Below are 19,961 nucleotides of genomic sequence, written 5' to 3'. Positions count from 1 at the left end.
CGGCCGCTGCCTAGGGGCGCCGCTGCGCCTGCGCGCACCCAGCGACACGCCCCCTCCGGGAGGCCCGCGACGCATGCGCCGCGGACGGCCCACCGCTGTTGAAAAAACCGCGAGGGGAAGGGTGGAAAGGATTGCGCGCGTGCGAGCGGGTGGAGCCTCTGCTGAGGAGAGGGATCCGCCCCCGCCCTCCCCGTCCTCACTACGCGTTCACTGCGCCTGCCCAACCTTCTTCCCGCTTCGGTTCGGAACCCAAAAGGTGCGCCTGCGCGTTCTGTACCTGAAGCGCGCGGGGGGGGGGCTTTCCTGTACTGCGCATGCGTGACTGCTGCGGGGCTCTGTAAATATCAGAAATACAGATACTAATTAATTATTCGCATGTTGATATATTATTAGCAGATCTATGGGTTGTTAATATTTATCTTTCTTGCTAACGATGCTAATTAATATTAGCGTGTTGATATTAGCAGATCTGCGGATTGTTAATATTAATAATGATACGAACTAATATTTGCGTGTTGATATATTATGAACAGATCTATGGACTGTTAAAATTAATAATGATACGAATTAATACGTGTTGATATTAGCAATTCTGGGAGGTGTTAATATTAATTAATAATGATACTAATATCTGAGTATGGATATATTATTAGCAGATCTGTGGGCTGTTAATGTTAATCTTAATACCGATGTTAATTAGCATTAATATTGTTGGCAAACTAGTGGCTGATCTATTGTTTGTTAAAATTAATACCGACGTTAATTAGTATTAATATGCTGGCAGGTTTTGGGCTGATCTGCCGTTTGTTAACGTTAATTAGTAATACTAATTAATTGAAATCGGAGGCGCTCTTTACACCTCCCTGGCAAGATGCTCTCCAGTTTCCCCTCTGCACCAGTAGACCTCTGACCTGCCTGCCAGATGCTTGCCCACCCTAAGCTCCTTACAGGGGGTAATTCTGCACTGGGAGCAGTTCAGCCCATACTCACTCATATTAATATGCTGATATATCAGTAAAGCCTAGTCGACATCAATAGTAATCTTAATAGTAATGTTATTGATGTGTTCTTGATCATACCATGTGGTAATGTATATTGTTAATAATAATTGTTGATACCATGGATCAATATATGTTATGTTGTTAATAATAATCTTGAACACGCTTATCTGCAATAATAATGCACATGTTCTGGGATACTGAAATCCAGGGTGGCTGCCTCATTAAAATGAATATGCAGTATTAGGTTTTGTGCCAGAGTTTGGTGGTGCAGAACCGCACCCAGAATAAGTCATCTAAATACTATTTTTGGTTTAATAGCATAATTATTAGTCTTTCATTGGGCTGTAGGTGAAAACATCAGATGTGGGCATGTCATTAAACTTGCTTGGCGACTCTTCATATGAACAAAAATTCTCATTCTGGAATTCAAACATCAGATTCTGCATATGGACGCTGCCTTTCCCTGCTGCAGTGCAGTGGCTATAAAATGTGAGCACCGAGCGCTAACACACACACACGCACACACAGCCAAACTGTCCACAGGATGCCAACATTCTCCTGCAGGCCAGGAAATGCCGGCATCCTGCAAGACCGATGCTGCAGCGCCATGAAATGTGGAGCAATTTAATATTCCTGTCGCATGCATCTGCAGGAGGAGGCTGCTCGCTGTATCTCTGCACGCTTTAATGCTTCAAACTTCCCTATCAGACTCATCTTTGTTCTGCCGTCTCTGGGCATTGGGTGTGATTGGCTCAGTTGCTCCCAATGCAGAATTAGCCCCTGTTAGGTGCTTAGGGTGGGTGGCCATAGGTCTGCTGGTACAGAGGGGAAAAGTGGAAGCATCTTTTGATGGAGGTATAAAAGTACCTCTGATTTCAGTTCATAAAAGTGTGCCTCAGAAACGTGGGATAAACTGTGTTGAGGGTGTTTTTGGGCTGCTCCCTCTATGGTTGTTGTGGGTTTTCCGGGCTGTATTGCCGTGGTCTTGGCATTGTAGTTCCTGACGTTTCGCCTCCCGCCATGAGCATTCCACACCCTGGGAAACTCTTACAGGATGACTCAGCTCAACCCCACCCCTCCTGAGTAGATAGAAATGACCTACATCTTTTCCACACTGTGACACTGAGAGATCTCTGTCTTTTGGTGCTACACCTCTGAAGATGCCAGCCACAGCTGCTGGCGAAACGTCAGGAACTAAAATGCCAAGACCACGGTAATACAGCCCGGAAAACCCACAACAACCATCGTTCTCCGGCCGTGAAAGCCTTCGACATTACACTGCTCCCTCTAGTTTGTGTGAGGACCCATTTTGCGTGTTTAAGGCAGTAAGCAGGCATATGGGAAGGACCGTTTTTAAATACAAACGAACTTAAAATGCTTTTTCCCAGCATTAGCTGGACCCCTTCTCCCCATGTGATCCCCACAGGAAAGCTGTCCCAAGCAGTTTGATCGATTCCTGCCTCCCCATCACCCAAGCTGATCCACTGGTCCCTTCGTTTAGAAGGAAAAAGAAGCATCTACGAGCGACGCGTGCTTTAAGCTCTCCCAACCAGGCTGGAGCCAGAATTTGGAAAAAGAGAAGCTGCCGCAAGTTGCTTCTTAGCCGCAGTTTCCTTAATTTGCAACCTCAAGTTTTGCACCGAGAACGGAAGCGGTTACATCCTCTATCCATCAGCGTGACTGAGCATCATAACCCAGGATGTGGGCTGAGTCTGTATTCTGGCACAAATCCTGCTCTTTAATGGCTTCACGTAGAGATAGTCCAGTGTTCTCTCGGTGCGAAGATGCAGCAATGGGAAGAATTGGACCTATTGAACAAACAGATCTCAAGCAGCCGATAAAGGCACAGGGTTCCATCCAGGGGAAAAACCAAAAGGTGGCCATCTTACGTGTATGAAACCCAAGGAAGACGTCATTCCTGGAGGCCTGTGGCTGGTCATTAGATAGTTACACAGTGCAATCGATCCAGAGGAGTTAAGCCGTGTTAGTCTGTAGTCACAAAATGGTAAAAAGTCCAGTAGCGCTTTAAGACTAACCAACTTTATTGTAGCATAAGCTTTTGAGAGCCACAGCTCTCTTAGTCAGATGCAACCTGACGAGAGCTGTGGTTCTCGAAAGCTCATGCCACAATAAAGTTGGTTAGTCTTAAAGGTGCTACTGGACTCTTTACTATTATGCAGTGCTATCATTTCCAAAGGGTAGCCAGATTATGATACTTAGCAAGATCAAGATGGGTAGCTGTGTTAGTCTGTCTGTAGCAGTAGAAAACAGCAAGAATCCAGTAGCACCTATAAGACTAACAAAATTTGTGGTAGGGTATGAGCTTTCGTGAGCCACAGCTCGCTTCTTCAGATAGTCACAGCCCATATCCCCTACCACAAATTTTGTTAGTGTTATAGGTGCTACTGGACTCTTGCTCTTTTCTAAAGATACTTAGCAGTCACGTATCACTTTCCACAAATGCTCAGACACTACAGGTACATTATCTTGGTCTTCCTTACAACCGCCTTGCAAGGCTGGCCAGCATTGTTGTTCCTCTGCTGAGCAAGTGAGCCTGTTGAGTTGCCCAAGGCCACCTAGCGAGGTTAAGGCCGAGGCATGATTTGAACTGGAGACTTTGTGGCTTGCAGCTAGCACATTAGCTCTTATAATTAGTGTAATCATTGCTATGCATTTGCTAAATGCCCTCACAACACTACAGGGTAGCTTATTGTTAATTTTTTTTTTCCAAATGAGAAACAGAGGCAGTAATAAAGTAACTACACTATGAAACCACAGCAGGACGGGGGACTGAAATCAGAATTTCTCAGATTTGGATTGTGTTCTTTATTAGAGTGCAATGGTAGCACCCACAGACTGGTCAGTTGTGGCAGATGTCAGCAACAGCCAACTCTAGCCATTAGCAAAGCATTTGCAGATGATTCCCTGAGACCATTGCAAAAATTTCTAGAGGAATAGTAAAGAGTCCAGTAGCACCTTTACGACTAACCCACTTCATTGTAGCTACAATAAACTTGCATCTGACAAAGAGAGCTGTGGTTCTTGAAAGCTTATGCTACAATAAAGTTGCATCTGATGAAGAGAACTGTGGTTCTCAAAAGCTTATGCTGCAATAAAGTTGCATCTGACGAAGAGAGCTGTGGTTCTTGAAAGCTTATGCTACAATAAGGTTGGTTAGTCTTAAAGGTGCTACTGGACTCTACTATTTTGCTACTACAGACTAACACCGATAACTCATCTGGATCTATTTCTAGAGGAAAATGCCAAAGTATTTTGTGTTCCGGGATGGACAGTGATGGATGCTGGATTCAAACCATGCCTTCAGCACTCCAGTGCAACTGTACTGAATGCACAAGAGGAAGGGAACCAGGAGAAATGCCATTAGGGAGCAAGCGTGTATGAAACATGCAACATATGCTATATCTGGGAATATATTTCCCCCTTCCTTGCAAGATGTACGTTCAGCACAGCCCACTAGAGTTTAGAAGAAATTAAGCCTTCAGAGCTCCACACATGATGGCCGCTGTAAGAATACTGTGACCCCTAAAGAACAGCCAGATCTGACCGGCTGTCCACTGTGCAGCCATGCTGAAGCATCGCCAGCCTGTTTTATCACCTGTACAAAGCTGGGGTCTGGCATTGAGGATCAGCATGGTCAAGCGTCCGCTAAGGCTGTGGAAAGGGCTCTTGTATCTAGCTAAGGTCCAGAGGAGTTAGCCGTGTTAGTCTGTAATTGCAAAATAGTAGAGTCCAGTAGCACCTTTACAACTAACCAACTTCATTGTAGCATAAGCTTTTGAGAACCACAGCTCTCTTCATCAGATGCATCGTCCGCTTTCGAGAACCACAGCTCTCTTTGTCAGATGATTTTTGTCAGATGCTTCATCAGATGCTACAATAAAGTTGGTTAGTTTTAAAGGTGCTACTGGACTCCACTATTCTTCTATCTGGCCAAGACATTTGAGCCATCCATCCACTCTCAGCAAGAGGACTTCCATTACAGGGCCCAGGGCAGGGGAGATATCACAGTTGCTCTCTCATGCAATAGCCGCCCTCTGCCGCTTCCAGACACTCTCCCAGTAGGAAGTGGGAGATCATGCCAGACGCTAGTGCAGATGGAACTTAAAGGGGCATGAAAACATCTCATCCCACTGCCGCTGTGTGTGTGCCTGCATGGAGGTGGTGGGGGAGAGACAATCACTGCGGGGTGTTTTGCCCAGGGCTTTCCAAAATTTGCAGCCAGTCCTGTACCAAAGAGAAGGTGTGTTATCCACATGAAACATCTCTTCTTCTAGCGCGAGGCAGGAAAAGCAAATGAGGGTCTTCCAAGGAGTTTGCACACTCTCCGTTCTAAATCTGTGCTGAAATGGCTCCAAACGATCACTGACACATCCAGCAGTAAGTTGAGCGCCCCCAGGAGACTTTCCAAAATAGCAAACTGGTGCAGACGATCCGGCAGTAGGAACCAATTAATTCCGTCCACCTGGCCAAAGGCTGATGGCTAAAGCGTTACATTCCTTTGTCGAAAGCGTTCCAGTTTGCATAATCATGCGACCCTTGGATTGGACGGATTTCCAAGGGACAACTTTCCAGAAATCTGAACGTTCAGCAAGCTTGTTTAACGGCCTCTGCAAGGAACTGTAGCATACGAGCACCTGAAGGTGAACAAATTAGACTGCATTAGGAGCATTTCATGCATAGTGGTTCCGGGAGAATTGGAACAGCCCGCTTAGGAATGGGGTGTATCCGGATCGTCCTGTACTCTGCACAAACAACAACAGCAAATAATCAACATTCTGCACTGAAGTAGCCTAGGCTTCGTGCCAAGGGAAGCTGAATTATGAATGTAACTTCTGTACATTATGCAAATGAAGCACAATTTGCCTTTAGTTTGCATAATGGACTCGGCTACCTAAAGGGAAGAGCAAAGACCAACGCGAGGCATTTAGTTGCCCCCGACATCCGGAAATCCTGCTTGGGCCTGCCTCCCTCCAAGTTTCATTATACGTTACAAAAAGATATTCATGCCTGTAGCCTAGGGTTGCCAGCTCCAAGTTGGGAAATTCCTGGAGATCTAGGGGGTAAAACCTGGAGAAAGTGGGGTTTGGGGAGGGAAAGGAACCTGGCATGGCGTAATTCCATAGATTCCACCCCCCAAAGTAGCCATTTTCTCCAGGTGAACTGACCTCTGTGGGCTGGAGACCAGCTGTAATTCCAGGAGATCTCCAGCCACTACCTGGAGGCTGGCAACCCTACTGTAGCCTAAAGGACTAAAAACTTCAGAATCCTTTTTTAAAGAAATGATATTGGGATCAGGCTTTTGTGGAGTGGTCTGAAGGAAAGATGAGGAACAGGGTTTCCAGGCAGGGCTTTGGTCCGATAGCCTGCTAAAATTAAGCCTAGGGATCTACTGCCCGATATCCGCTTGAGATGTGGTATCGATGTCCTAGCCCTCTGTTCTGTTCTCGTTCCATCCCTTCCGGAACAAAAGAATACCTCTTTGGGTGGCCGATCTTGGTCGCTCGCATTCCTTGGTGACTACGGCTGGGCGTTCTCGCCCTCTGGCCAACAACCATTCTGTCTGCCAACTGATCCAGCCGGTACAGTCTGCATGCACGTCACCCAGCCCTTCCCCGAGAGAAGATGGTACGGAATGCCAACCCGATGACGTATCGCCCTCCTGTTTATTTTGCCTTCAGGTCGTCTACCAGCATCCCGCCCCAAGGCGCATCAGAGGCAAGAGGCACCCCAGGCGGAGCTGCGACAGGCTTGCACAGAGAGTGTGTCATAAAGGTCCCACCCAAAGCCATTCAACACAGAACCCAAAAGTGGAAGATGGAAGACTAGAGCTCCCGCCTTTGCTGAGCAATAGTTCCTGGCAGGGAAAAGAGGTGGTGGAAATCAGTGGTGGCTCCATCACACGAGGATACACCAGAGCTGTGCTTCCCGCTGCTCAGGAATGGAAATGAGAAGAGCTCAGCCTTCACAGTCAGAACACCTGTTATCCGTCAGAAGCTCTCCTCGGCCACAATTCTCTTGCGGACACAGCATGGAGCCATGCGAGCCCTTGGCACCCGTATGCTGAAAGGCCCTGTATACTTAGCATAGGGGAAGTTCAGCATGGAAGCCGGTTCACTTTTCAACTGAAGGTGCCCATAAGGACCACATTAAGCTCGTTATACTTTACTCTCCAGGATGTGTGGAGCAGGGAAGATGGGCCAACGTGGCTGCCGGGATTTCCCTGGTGGGCTGATGGCCTACCGCGCACACACCTGGTCCAGGCCAGCCCAGTGGCAGAAAGGCTGAACCAGCCCTGGGGAGGCAATGTCTGGCCTGCTCAAGGCCCAGGTCGGAGAGGAGGCTCAGTCGACACGTGCAGCTCAGGGAGACAGCAGTGGCTGGCCCGACCTGCATGGGGAAGGGGGCAGCCTCCTGGACAGACAAGGTGGAGACAGCAGTGGCTGGCCCGACCTGCATGGGGGAGGGGGCAGCCTCCTGGACAGACAAGGTGTTTCTTCCCCCCTCATCCCCTTCCTTTGTAGAGGCGAGGGCAGGCAGGTGACCTATCCTTCCTTTGAGGGGGGGAAGGTCAGGGCAAGTCGGGGGCTTCTGGAGGACAGTTTTTTTTTAATCCTGGTCTGCCCCTGGTGCAGAGGCATGCTGGAAAGGGGTGAAGCTGATTGCAGTCTGGAAACATTCGCGCAAGAAGAAACCCCACCGGAACAGGATTATGTTCTCCTTTGTAAAAGGGCCTTGTCCGGCTCCTTCCTCATAAGGGGCTACCGTAGGTCATCGGAGTCCGGTGATCTAGTTTATGACACCAGCTAGCAACTTCAGAAAAGAGGATGTCTCCTGGCTTTGGACGTTCAAGGCACAAAAGTGAACGTCTGTTCTTGCAAAAGATCGTTCTGCTTCTCCTATGGAACTGGCCTGCCCCCAGGGCCTTCTGCTAGGTGAAAGGGTTCAACGGCAGATCCATGGAAAGAGACCAGTTTACCCAGAAAAGGGTCCCTAAAGGTAGAATGGCTGAAAACCCTCCCTGCGCTACAGAAGCACAGCGGCCCCCTGCATAGATGGACGGAGGAATTCCAGCCAGCATCTAAACACATGCGCACGCACACACATCTCTGGAATGTTCAGCATCTCAACGGACAGGAAAGGAGAGGCCGTGACCCTGGCTGGACCACTAAGTGGAAAACAAAAGGGGGGGGGAGAGCGTGGAGAGAAGCAAAAATGTCGACGGAACTGTAAGCGGCAAGGAGGAAAGGCTGATTCGGAGCCAACTCCAAAACAGCCCAAAATGTGCTCATCTGGTTGGCTGCCAAATTCCCAGCCCTACTGGAGAATCTCTACATCTGGAGACAGACTTTATATGGCTGCCTTCTGGAACTTGTCTCCCCTCTGCGATGGCAGAAGTCAGATGCAGAACTACAAGCCAGACAGTCTCAGCCAGCACAAAGCATGATGTGCAGCAAGGGGGGGGGGCTGTGTCTGATCTACAGCCATCTGGCTGACGGGGAGCCGTTCCAAACTGGCTGCCTTCAGACAGACCCAGGCGAAGCAGCATTAGGTTCAGAGGCAGAGGTCTGCTCCGGAGTAAGCCTCTTTGGACTTCTGCTTCGTTCCAAACTTAACTTTTTCAGGGAGACCGTACACTGGTTTCTCCCGTCATTCCTTGCAATCAACAGTGCGGAACTCAGCTTGCAGAATCACGCAGTATTTCCTTCCCGGGGCAACTAGTTTCTATTGTGCCGTTACATGAGAGCATCTTCTTTCCCTTTTTTGAGGGTGCCTGGCCAAAAAAAGTCAGATTAACCTTCAGGGTGGGTGCAAGCAAGAAAAAGACGCTGTCCCTAGCGCTGAACTACCAACAGCAACCTAAGCAGAAAATACATACCATGGCTAAAATATCAGAATAAGTAAACAGGTGGGAAAGCTGTCCGGAAAGGCTGGGCCTTTAAGGAGGCACTCATAAAGACGGCTCCAAAAACTCCAAGCAAGCCTCGAGGTTCGATCCTCCATGGTCACTTAGGTGAAATCAGCTTAGTTCGCAGTAGCATGGCCAGCCAAAGCGGAGCTTTATGGAGGCCAGTTCCCAGAGGAATCAAGAAAGATTACAAAACGAGTAGGGACACGAAGAGAGCGTGGTTTCGATTTACAGAACAAAATTAGCTGGCCAAATGGCCTAGAGTGAAGGGAGCGGGTGGGATGGACCTAAAACACTGATCAAGTCAAGAATTTGGAGGGTCCTACGCCCCCCCCCCCGTGCACTGATCACTTCTCCTCCCCCCTCAGCACTGCCCAAATGTTTTGAACTCGGTCCCTTTCTCAGCCCAAGAGTTTTTGGTGACAGAGGCGCCCCCACCTTCAGCATACATACATGAAGATAATGAAACCTCAACTGGCTCATTCCAAGGGCTGCAATTCTAAGCATGCCTACCTGGGACTGAATCCCATCGAGTGGGCATAGGAGACACGCATGTGTCTCCTATGGTTTGGCGACTGCTTGCTCCTTTTCACAAAAATGCTTTTCAAGGCCTTCACCTGGCTCCATCTCCCAGTAGTTACTACAGTCATCTTTACTGATCCGTTTCCTCCTGCACCCCATACCCATCGTTGGTTTAACAGACTAGATCACATAGTTATGTTGCGTGTAAAATCTGGCATACAACTGGCAAGGCTTCCTCCCCCCCTCCCCTGGTTGTTTCAGTTGTTTCCAGAACTATATTGTTGATTTTACTGCAGTTACATACCTTGGACCCCAATAATCATTGAGAAAATGGGGATTATTAGTGTTCTAAATAAATAATAGAGTACAGTAACACCTTTAAGTCTAACCAACTTTATTGTAGCATAAGCCTTCGAGAGCCACAGCTCTTCATCAGATGCATCTAACGAAGACAGCTGTGCTTCTTGAAAGCTTATGCTACAATAAAGTTGGTTAGTCTTAAAGGTGCTACTGCACTCTACTATTTTGCAACTACAGACTAACATGGCTAACTCCTCCGGATCTAAATAAATAAAAGACTCTCCCACTGCCAAAGTTTCTAGTGTTTAGGGCTGCAGCCATGGATTTCAAAGGGCACTGGGGGGAGAATGCAGGATTTCCAGAGATCCCGCAGCAGGGGTAGGGTTCAATACCCCAGGCAACTCTTGGGCCTGTTCTCCTACCCAAAGCGTAATTGTCCTTTAATTTGGCTCACCACCACCATCTAATGGTGAGAAGAAGAATAACAGGGGAGAGCACCTGGATAGCCCTACCTGCCTGTTTCCTTGAACCGTTTCATGTGGCTAGCCTTCAACAGCAAAAGTTGGGTCCCGTAGTCCAGTCTTAATTCTTGAAATCTCCTACCCTGGAAATCTAGTTGGTGTTTAAGGTGCTACTGGACCCGAATCTTGCCTATTTCTTATGTCATTCTCTTCTTAAAATAAGGGGGAAGCTTTTTGAGTTAGGGTGACGCTAGCAGTACAGATGGGGGGGAGATGGGGGGGAGAGCCAACTATCGAGGATTGGACCTACAAATTGCTGTACATGGCGGAGATGGATAAAATGACAAGAAAACTGCAGTTTAACAAGGACTGGGAGAAGCTGAAACAATATCTGGTGAAAAAATGGGAGGTGGGAGGAGAACTATGGCAGTTTGAAAATTACTGAAATATAATATAAGAAGAGGGAAGTGACTATACCGAGGTGGAGAGTTAACAGAATAATTCTAAGCAAATATCATATTTAATTATTATATAGAGTATTAGTAGTGCTATTACTGTAAGAATTATAAGGATAGAAAGTATATTAAATATTTTCTCTGAAAGCAAATAATAATTGTACAAGGGAGTATGAATATAGATTAGCATACGGAATGTGGATTTAATAGACTGACTCATGTTAAATGGATATATATTGACTATTTTTGTTAGATAGCTTTACAATGGTGAAATAAGATAATTAAGATAGATAGGATATGCAAAAGGAAGTAAAGAGCAACATACAGAATATAAGTCAAACCGATTGATTTATCATGAATGTATGCAATGTTTATAGAAGTATTAGAAGATACGTATAACGAGGGGCAAATTGTTTGTCCCGTACTGAAGAGACCAGAAAGAATAAGATAGAGCATAGTAATAGCACAATTATGATAGATAAGCTTAGAAGAATTTGAAAGTATATTTTAACAAATGTATTAAAGTTGATATGAGTAAAGGGAAAATAGAATGAGGGGTTGGAAAACTGTTGGAAGTCAATAAAAAGGGGGGGGAAGGGAGGGGGTTAGAATTGGAAAATTTCAGGGAATGTGATTGTAAATGATAAGGAATGTTTCTAATCCAATAGAAATTTTCACAAAAAAAAAAACAGATGGGGGGGAGGGAGTACACATGAATGGACGGAAGCACTCTTTTGTGCTCCAGTCCCACTTGTAACAGCGCAGCCAAAGTCTTAGTTGATACGGCTTAAAATGCTTGTGAGCTACCATCCGCTGCTCCCTAAGCGCCACACAGTCTTAAGAAAAGTCAGCTATGGCCCAGGGTCATTGACTGGCAGGCCCTGGAACAAATCCAGGCGACTGAGCAGTGCTTCACAGCGTCAGATCGCAGGAGTTTTGACAGGAGGCAGTTTCAGAAGATGGCCCCAAAGACTTGCGGATCCTTAAGGGGGAAAGGCCAGGGATGAGCACCTGCGAGTGCAATTCATCTCACCTTGGGGCTGACCACGGTAAGGTGGGTAGAGCAAGAGAGACGGTCCCCCCTCATTTAATATTGAGTCCCCAACTCTTGATTTTGAGATGCACTCTCCTACACACACGCACACACACCAAAAACTGCATGTCTTCCCACACAGCTGGTTCTGCCTTCATAGCTCGCTGGCAGCCCCGATCGCTTGTACTCTGTGGCGCCCCATTTCTTTAGTGCCCCGCCATAGTGGCCAACAACTGGCCAAGCCCAGAAGAAGGTTGAGGCACGGCAATACAGGGGCTTGGGCTAGCTAAAAGTCATTTATTGGTTGTACAACAAAGGAATACACCCAGCTGGCAACGTGACGTACTCGAAGAAGCTGCTTCACTGTGAAGAAGCCATGATACTGGAGACACCTGCAGAGAGAGAGAGGGAGGATTAGAAGCTGCCTTAGACACGGGTCAGAACTAGCATCAGTCTCTCTGGCTGGCAACGGCTCTTGGGCAGAGGAGTCTTTCCCCTGCCCTTCTACTTGGGACTGAGCACGCTGCCTCTGCGCTGTGGACCTTCCTACTGAACACTGGCCAATTGTGGCTCTTGGGGGTCCCTAGCACAAAAAGGTCTTGCCTAACACCAACTACACAAGATCTTCAAACTGCAAATGCCACACCAAACCCAGCGCTCTGCCACACAGCCAAGCCCCACCGGCTAAATTAAAAACAGTGAACCTGCCCTCTATGGAATCGGACAGCTGCCTGGCCTATCTCCACCAATGGCTGGATCTTTCCAGGCACTGCACCCTGAGATTCTGGGAGAGGCCAGGATTGAGGCTGGGACATACGGGCAAAGGAGGGGCTCCACCATTGATTCTCAGTGGCTCACTCTGTACAGGCAGGAATGGCGATTTCAAGGGCTGGCAGGATCACATTAGAATTGAAAAAAGATGCAGCGACCACAAGCACAAACATCCTCCCCCTCCCAAGCATCAGTGGGGCAATCCACGCTACCAAAGAGCTGGGGGGCAGGTTTGCAGCTACAGAGTCAGCAACCTGCACCGTATTCAGAAATGATGAGGGATAGGAGAAGGAACAGGAGAGGACCAAGCAGCCTACCAGAGGGTCACAAGCAAAGCTTTGTGCATGCTGCAGCTTTATACAGCTGCATCCTGCATCAGTGGGCATAGAAGGCATCCCTTCTCTGGGAAGGAGTGAGCAATGCTTGCCAGCAAACTGGCTGTCATGGATGCCAGCATCCATGCCTTTGTTGTGTTCTACGCCATCACTGTGTTCTGATCTTTATACTGAGAACGCTATAGACATTTCTACCATTGTTGTATTCTGCATCTTACACTGCCCTGTATATTTGTAATGCCAAAGTTAAATGCTGTACATCTTCTCCACACTGTGACACTGAGAGATCTCTGTCTTTCGGTGCTACACCTCTGAAGATGGCAGCCACAGCTGCAGGCGAAACGTCAGGAACTACAATGCCAAGACCACGGCGATGCAGCCCGGAAAATCCACGACAACCATTAAATGCTGTATCTCACATGTTTTATATAAGCCTCTCGAGGGTATCTAAACGGCTAAAGTTAATTTCCCAAAGAGCCAGCAGGCTCTTCCTTATCTCTAGAAATACGCGCTTTCACTTCTGAGTGGCCTTGGGCCGAAGCTGCAGCTGAACTGTATTTGTCTCACAGGGGAGAAGATCCCACTGTGTACTTTATCTCAGACTGAACTGCCTTGTTCCCATGTAATTTTTTAGGTTTTCGTGCCTGAATACAAAGGGGGCGGGAGAACGTCCCCCTATGTCAGTAGTCCTATTGTTTGACTAGTTACTTCTGTCAACTTCTACCTATGAGTGCATCCCTGAACTGAATAGCTCTCTCAATAAAGTTCTTCAACCAATGCACCTGCTTGCTTGCTTGCTGTGAGGGGCTTGGGGAATCTTACTGCTAGGGACTGACACTGGCATGATAAGATTGTGATCGAGGGCAGGGGAATACTACTCCCTCCCCGCTCCACACACAACCAGAATGCAAGCTATCCAAAACAGCTGAGCTATGCAAAGAAAAACCCTCTGTTTGCAGAGGGCACAACGTAGCTGTTCTCAGCAGGCAGTTCAGGAAACCCGGCCTGCTGCAAGGACCCGGGCCTGGTTCGGAGAGAAGCAGGACAAGGTGAGGGAGGGAGAGGGACGCTCACTGTCGAAGTCGATCTTCTCCACGATGTTTTTGGGCTTGACACTCTCCTCCTGGTTGCAGATGAAGATGGTCCCAGGCTCTGGCTCCGTCCAACCGTACTTGCTCATCCAGGATTTCAGCTGGTTGTCTGCCAGAAACAAGATTGATGGAAGGACTGACTGCTCAAGGCTTTATCCAAGCAGCTCACCCACCACGAAGAAAGCCCAGATCAGTTACCAGCCAATTTCCTCCTCCTGTCTACCCCGAGGCCCAATTATCTCTTGCTTGTATTGTAACATTTACAAAACCCGGCCCTTCCTGATCGTTTGGCTACGTTTCTAGGAAACATAAAAAGGTGCCCTCCCAGAGCAGCCCCGTGCTCCATCTAATCCCAGATCCCTTTTCCCAGAGAGGTCAAACAGGTGCCCTAGAGAGTTAGCAAAGAGGGTGCAAAGGCCAGGGCACTCCCCAATTCTGCCTCCTAGCACTAGTATTTAGAGATTTACTGCGTCTGAATACGGATGTTCTCTTTAGTCCCTATAAACTTTTCCTCCACCACTCTGCTTAATCACCTTTTCAAGCCACCATTGTGGCTGTTGCCACCTTCACTGACAGCAAACTCCATGATTTAGTTTCTCATTGACTGAAAATATACTTCCTTTGGCTTATCTTCAGGCAGCCCTACTAACAAAGAAAGCCCTCATTTACTGGAGTGTTCCTTTAAGCTCCATAAAAGCGAGCCAGCTTGGAGCTGGCAAATAGGACATGAACCAGGCCTCTCTGGATAAAAAAGAATAACAACAATAATAATAACATTTGATTTATATACCGCCCTTCAGGACAACTTAATGCCCACTCAGAGCGGTTTACAAAGTGTTATTATTACCCCACAACAATCACCCTGTGAGGTGGGTGGTACTGAGAGAGCTCCAGGGAACTGTGACTCGCCCAAGGTCACCCAGCTGGCTTCGTGGAGGAGTGGGGAATCAAACCCGGCTCTCCAGATTAAAGTCCCGTGCTCTTAACCACTACACCAAACTGGCTCTCAGAAGGCTTGATGTTGCTCACCTGTGAGTTCGCCCAGCATCTTGGCCAGCAACCACCGGTCGATGTGTTGGTACGTGATTCCCACCACGTGGCAAATAACTGCAAGAGATAGAAGGCAGGAAGGCTCAAAACTGTCGCTTATGAACAGGGCTGAAAACCACAAGCTGCAGTGGTGGAAAAGCCCAGCTGGCTGCTGTCAATATCTGTGCCAACAAACTCTTGGACAACAGTTCAAAAACACGTTCCCGAATTTTGAATAGCTAATTATTAACTGGTGTCAAAAGTGAAGTGAGCTAAAGTGCTCAAAATATCAATATAAATCTTTCCAAAGTCCAATACATTCACATCCAATAAATAACATATTTCATACTAGTCATAAATATCTTATAAAAATATAGCTCTCTATTACAATCAATCATATCAAAACAATAATCCAAATGGTGAAGAGGACAATAATCCAACCGGTGAAGAGAATCTCTGGAGGTAAATATTAGAAAAAAGTCATGGTCTTAAACAGTCTTTTTTATCTTTTGCAGGTTTTCCACAGATAATAGTTACTTTGCAGAAGATAATACTTTGAACTTTTGGTTCAGTCCAAAAAGACGTTGAAGAGCTCTTCACCATTTGAATGATTGTTTTGATAATAAAAAAGTGGGAAGAACTCCGTTATATTGGTAGATTCACAGATCAGGGATGCTCTTCCCTTCAGCTGAGGAAGACTGCTGATAGGCCAGAGCAAAGGGGGGGAAACCGAGGACGGACTGCTCGAAGGAGAACAACGTGTGGTCAGTTGTCATTCTTGACTGGCGCCCTCTCGATTTCCAATGCAGAGAGATTCTGTGCTGAAAAGGCAGTCAAATAAGAACACGCGGGGCTTCACAGTTTCAGGGTGGAAGCACGACAGCAGAGACGAACCCCACACTGTACTTACATTTCCGAACTGAATCTTCAAACCCGGTGATTCCGTCCAGGAGCTCCATGTTCTCGTCCAGTGCTTGCTATTTTAAATATTTTGAAAGAAAGAAAGAACACGTACCTCGTTACCATCTCGGGTCAAAGCTGTGAAGAAGATGCCTCCCACCACATAAGCAAGGCTGAAAGAAGTGCTCAACTTTATACACAGAGGCCAGTCATAATAATAATAACATTCGATTTATATACCGCCCTTCAGGACAACTTAATGCCCACTCAGAGCGGTTTACAAAGTGTTATTATTACCCCACAACAATCACCCTGTGAGGTGGGTGGGGCTAAGAGAGCTCAAGAGAACTGTGACTCGCCCAAGGTCACCCAGCTGGCTTTGTGGAGGAGTGGGGAATCAAACCCGGCTCTCCAGATTAGAGTCCCGTGCTCTTAACCACTACACCAAACTGCATGTTGCTCACCTGTGAGTTCGCCCAGCATCTTGGCCAGCAACCACCGGTCAATGTGTTGGTACGTGATGAAAGTTAATACTGTTTACGAGCCCTAAAGAAGGGCTGTTAAAAGAACGAGCAGCGCTTACCCAAAAGGCCTGGAAGTGGCAGGTCTCCAGAAGCTCGCCCAGATATAAGATCTGACGGATGGGTCTCTCCTCTTGCTGGAAGGGATGGCTCAAGGAGGAAATAGTCCAAAAAGGCAAAGAGGAAACAGAGGCGGGGAAATGTCTGGGGCCCTCCGTACCAGGCGTTAGGGACGAGGCATGCTCAAAAAATACTACCCAATCAGGTTCTAGAGCCTAGATCAAGGGTGGCTGCAGCTGTAGGATAAAACACGTTTACTCTCTGGGGCAGGATCATATTTCCCAAGCACATACGTGGATGCCATTGGTATTTAACTGGACCCCAGACACCCATATCCTAAGGTGAGCCTTTTCTTCAAAGTTTAGGTGAAGGAAAAAGATTGAGAGGCACAAAAGTGGCCTCAAAGAGATCCATCAGTAAAGTGAAAGGGAATCCATCAGGGATAAGGAGGGACCACAGATGTTACTATTATTGCTCTAAACCTTGAGGGACCATAGAATTCACCGTAGAGTATTGCTATAAGCATGATCCTACTGGGTAGTTCCGTTGTTCCTATGTCAGTCGTAGAATTGCTTTCGCTGTTTCACTATTTCTTCAGCTCTCTATTGGATTTCTTCTGGTTTTTAAATTTGCTTGTGTAAATATATATCCATTACACATTTATTGAAACGTCTTTGATACTGACTGTACTGACTCGCATTGTGCAATCCGCCTTAAGCCTCAGTGAGAAAGGCGGACTATAAATAACATAAATAAAATTTTAAAAAGCACAAGCATAGGGCAAAGAGAAATAAAGAGTTGCAAGTGCTTCTTGCTGAAGAGGAGAGATGCACTCTACCACAGCCCTGTCCAGAGGCCCCAATCCAACCAGAGAGTTTTCCTTAAGTGCCGTGGAGATTGACATAACCTGCTATTTGTTTAAACCCTCCACCAGACTTCATGTGCAGGACAAGGTTAAAGGTGGGCCTCCAGGAATGCCAAAATACACTGCAAAACAGTGGGTTTATTTATTTTACATAATTTACAGTCTGCCTTTCTCACTGAGACTCAAGATGGATTACAGAGTGTAAATCAATGCAACCAATAGGGCGATCCATGTAATAAGCAACGTGAAAGGACACGCTTTCCAGAAATTTGAAATAAAGCATACGTTTTAAACACTGAAGATGGTACTACATCAGTAGAAACACAGTGCGTTTTCCTGGAGCAGCCTGTAGTCCCTATTTCCTTTATAAAAATGTCCTCCAGAATAATTCGGTTTTACAGAGTTTGCAAAATGCCAGGAGGGCAGGAGCCTTCCTGGCCTCTCAGGCAGGTCATTCCAAAAAGCGGGGGCCACTAGAGAGAACGCAAGTGTATGGGCAGTTGTTGATCTTGCCTGTTTGCCGGGGAGTACCTGCAACAGGTTCTGCTCAGATAAATAAAACTATCCTCAAGGGACACAGGTGGAGAGGCAGTCAGAGCCTATGACTGCCTTCCACCAAGATTTCCCGTACCTGGAAAAACCTTCCTCCCTCAAAGTCTCTTCTCAAGATCCATCCCTTTCATTCATTATTCTAGTATTAATGTGCCATTTACACAGCTAAATGTTTAAAGCTCTTCACGTACATTATCTCAGAGATCTAACAGAATTGAAAAGTAGGCCAAAAATGTCAACACATTGCAGATGAAACACAAGGCTAAGAAGACAGTGGCTTTCCTAAAGACATCTATGAGATCACAGAACAAGATCTGAACCTGGGTTCCTCCTGGATCCTAGCTCAGTTTCTCAGCAGTAGTGCAGTACTAGCTGCCCCTTGGATAAAGGATACGTGAGCCTGGTCGATCATGCACTTGCAGAGAGTGAAGTCCGTGTGGGGCAGGTTGGTCAAGGCTTTCAAGAGGATCTGAGCTGTCACCGTGGTTTGGAAGAAGGCAGGGTTAAACTGATACCTGGATGAGAAAAGAGTCTCTCTTGAGATTTTGGACAGTGAAGGCAGGCACAATCCCATAAACCTTTAGTCCCACCACCCACCGTCAGTCCCTTCTTCAGCACCAACTGCTTTACAATCCAGCAATGGGATGCACCCAAAAAAGCCACATCCTGTCTCTTCTGGCAGCAGAGCTGCATGACACAAGCGGGAAGAAGTATAAATTCACCCCCTTCTGCTTTGAGGCACTCTTTCAATGTTCCATATACGAGAGCTGCAATCCCAGGAATAATTTTTCCAGGGATTGGAAGGAGGCCAGAAGCAGAGAGGAACATGGAAATATGAACATATCAAAAACATTGTTTGATTCAGGCCAGTGTCTCCCAGCTTGGCAAGATCAAACACCACTTCTACAGAGGAGCAACGGAGACCTTGAGGTCCACTGACACAGCTTGGCCAGGATCTCTCAGGGATGTTCCAGTGCCACCCCCTCCCCCCCCCAAGAACAAGCAAATTTGTGAAGAAAGGGAAGATAAAAATGTTTGAAAGGAAGAAAAAGGGGCATCCACTCACAGCTTCAGTACAGCCAGGTTGGCTTCCAGGTCGTAGGCATTCTCCTTGGCCTGGGTCTCCACATAGCGTTCCAAGGTAGCCAAGTTCTCTGGATTGTATCTGAAACACGGGAAATGAATGGAGGAGCAGAGCGAAACAATCCCCCTACTCCCTACCTTTCTGCTTTAGCAAGGCAGATTATATCCATGCATATACAGGAGAGCACGTTAAAGACTGACTAGATTTCCAGGGAGTCAAAAGCTCCCTTTGAATCTTGCTCTTCTACTATAGGCCAATATGACTACCCCCTAAAATAAACATACACACACACACACATTCACCCTCTTCCACAGAAGTCATGTAATGAAACAAGTATCTGTCCACAACAACCCTATTAAATCTTTAACATGCCCCAAGATAAAAATAAAATAATAAAGTAATTGCATTTATATAGGTAAGTAAGTTCAATTATTTTTATTATTATTCCAATTTTTTTGTTTCCATTGCTGCAAGAGGCTGCAGGGAGCAAAAATAAAGAAGTCCCCTATTTACAAAGGCAAGATTGGTACAAGGACAGAAAGTCCCTGAGCGCACACAGACCTAGGGTTGCCAGCACTAAGTCGGGAAATTCCTGGATGTTTCGGGGGGTGGAGCCTGGAGCGGGTGGGGAGGGACCTCAGTGGGGCATAATGCCATAGAGCCCACCCTCCAAAGCAGCCATTTTCTCCAAGGAACTGATCTCTAAGGGCTGTGATTCCGGGAGATCTCCAGGCCCCACCTGGAGATTGGTAACCCGTGGAACAGCCGGGAAACACCCGCGAAAACGCGACGGAGACCGGGCCTCGGTTGCCATAGCAACACCTCCCCCCGCGATACCTGTCGATGCCCTTCAGCAGCTTCCCCACATTAGCCCGCATTTGCTCGAAGAGCGCCATGACGGAGGCAGCCGGCGGCGGGGCGGAAGTCCAGCGAGGACGACGACTTCCGGAGAGGAAACGGATGAAGCCGGAGTGGAGGACACTTCCGGCCGGATAAGACGCCGGTTTCCGCCAAGGCCTAGTCGTGAAGGATGCGCCATAGAGATGAAACCGAC

The 19,961-nt window shown here is 47.2% G+C and overlaps 1 protein-coding gene across 1 annotated transcript; it reads right to left on the bottom strand.

Annotated features, from left to right (window-relative positions):
• Positions 1–11,976: 11,976 nt before the first annotated feature.
• On the bottom strand, positions 11,977–19,844 carry EIF3K (eukaryotic translation initiation factor 3 subunit K). Its single transcript, XM_054998738.1, has 8 exons — positions 19,745–19,844; positions 18,890–18,988; positions 18,218–18,338; positions 16,409–16,483; positions 15,836–15,902; positions 14,926–15,003; positions 13,880–14,005; positions 11,977–12,091 (listed from the first exon to the last, which is right to left on the bottom strand). The coding sequence occupies exons 1-8, from the start codon at positions 19,801–19,803 to the stop codon at positions 12,060–12,062; spliced, it is 657 nt and encodes a 218-aa protein (XP_054854713.1). The 5' UTR covers positions 19,804–19,844; the 3' UTR covers positions 11,977–12,059.
• Between the last annotated feature and the right edge of the window lie 117 nt (positions 19,845–19,961).

Source organism: Eublepharis macularius, chromosome 15 (assembly GCF_028583425.1).
Source record: "Eublepharis macularius isolate TG4126 chromosome 15, MPM_Emac_v1.0, whole genome shotgun sequence".
Lineage (NCBI taxonomy): Eukaryota > Metazoa > Chordata > Lepidosauria > Squamata > Eublepharidae > Eublepharis > Eublepharis macularius.
This window is presented reverse-complemented; position numbering and strand designations above follow the sequence as displayed.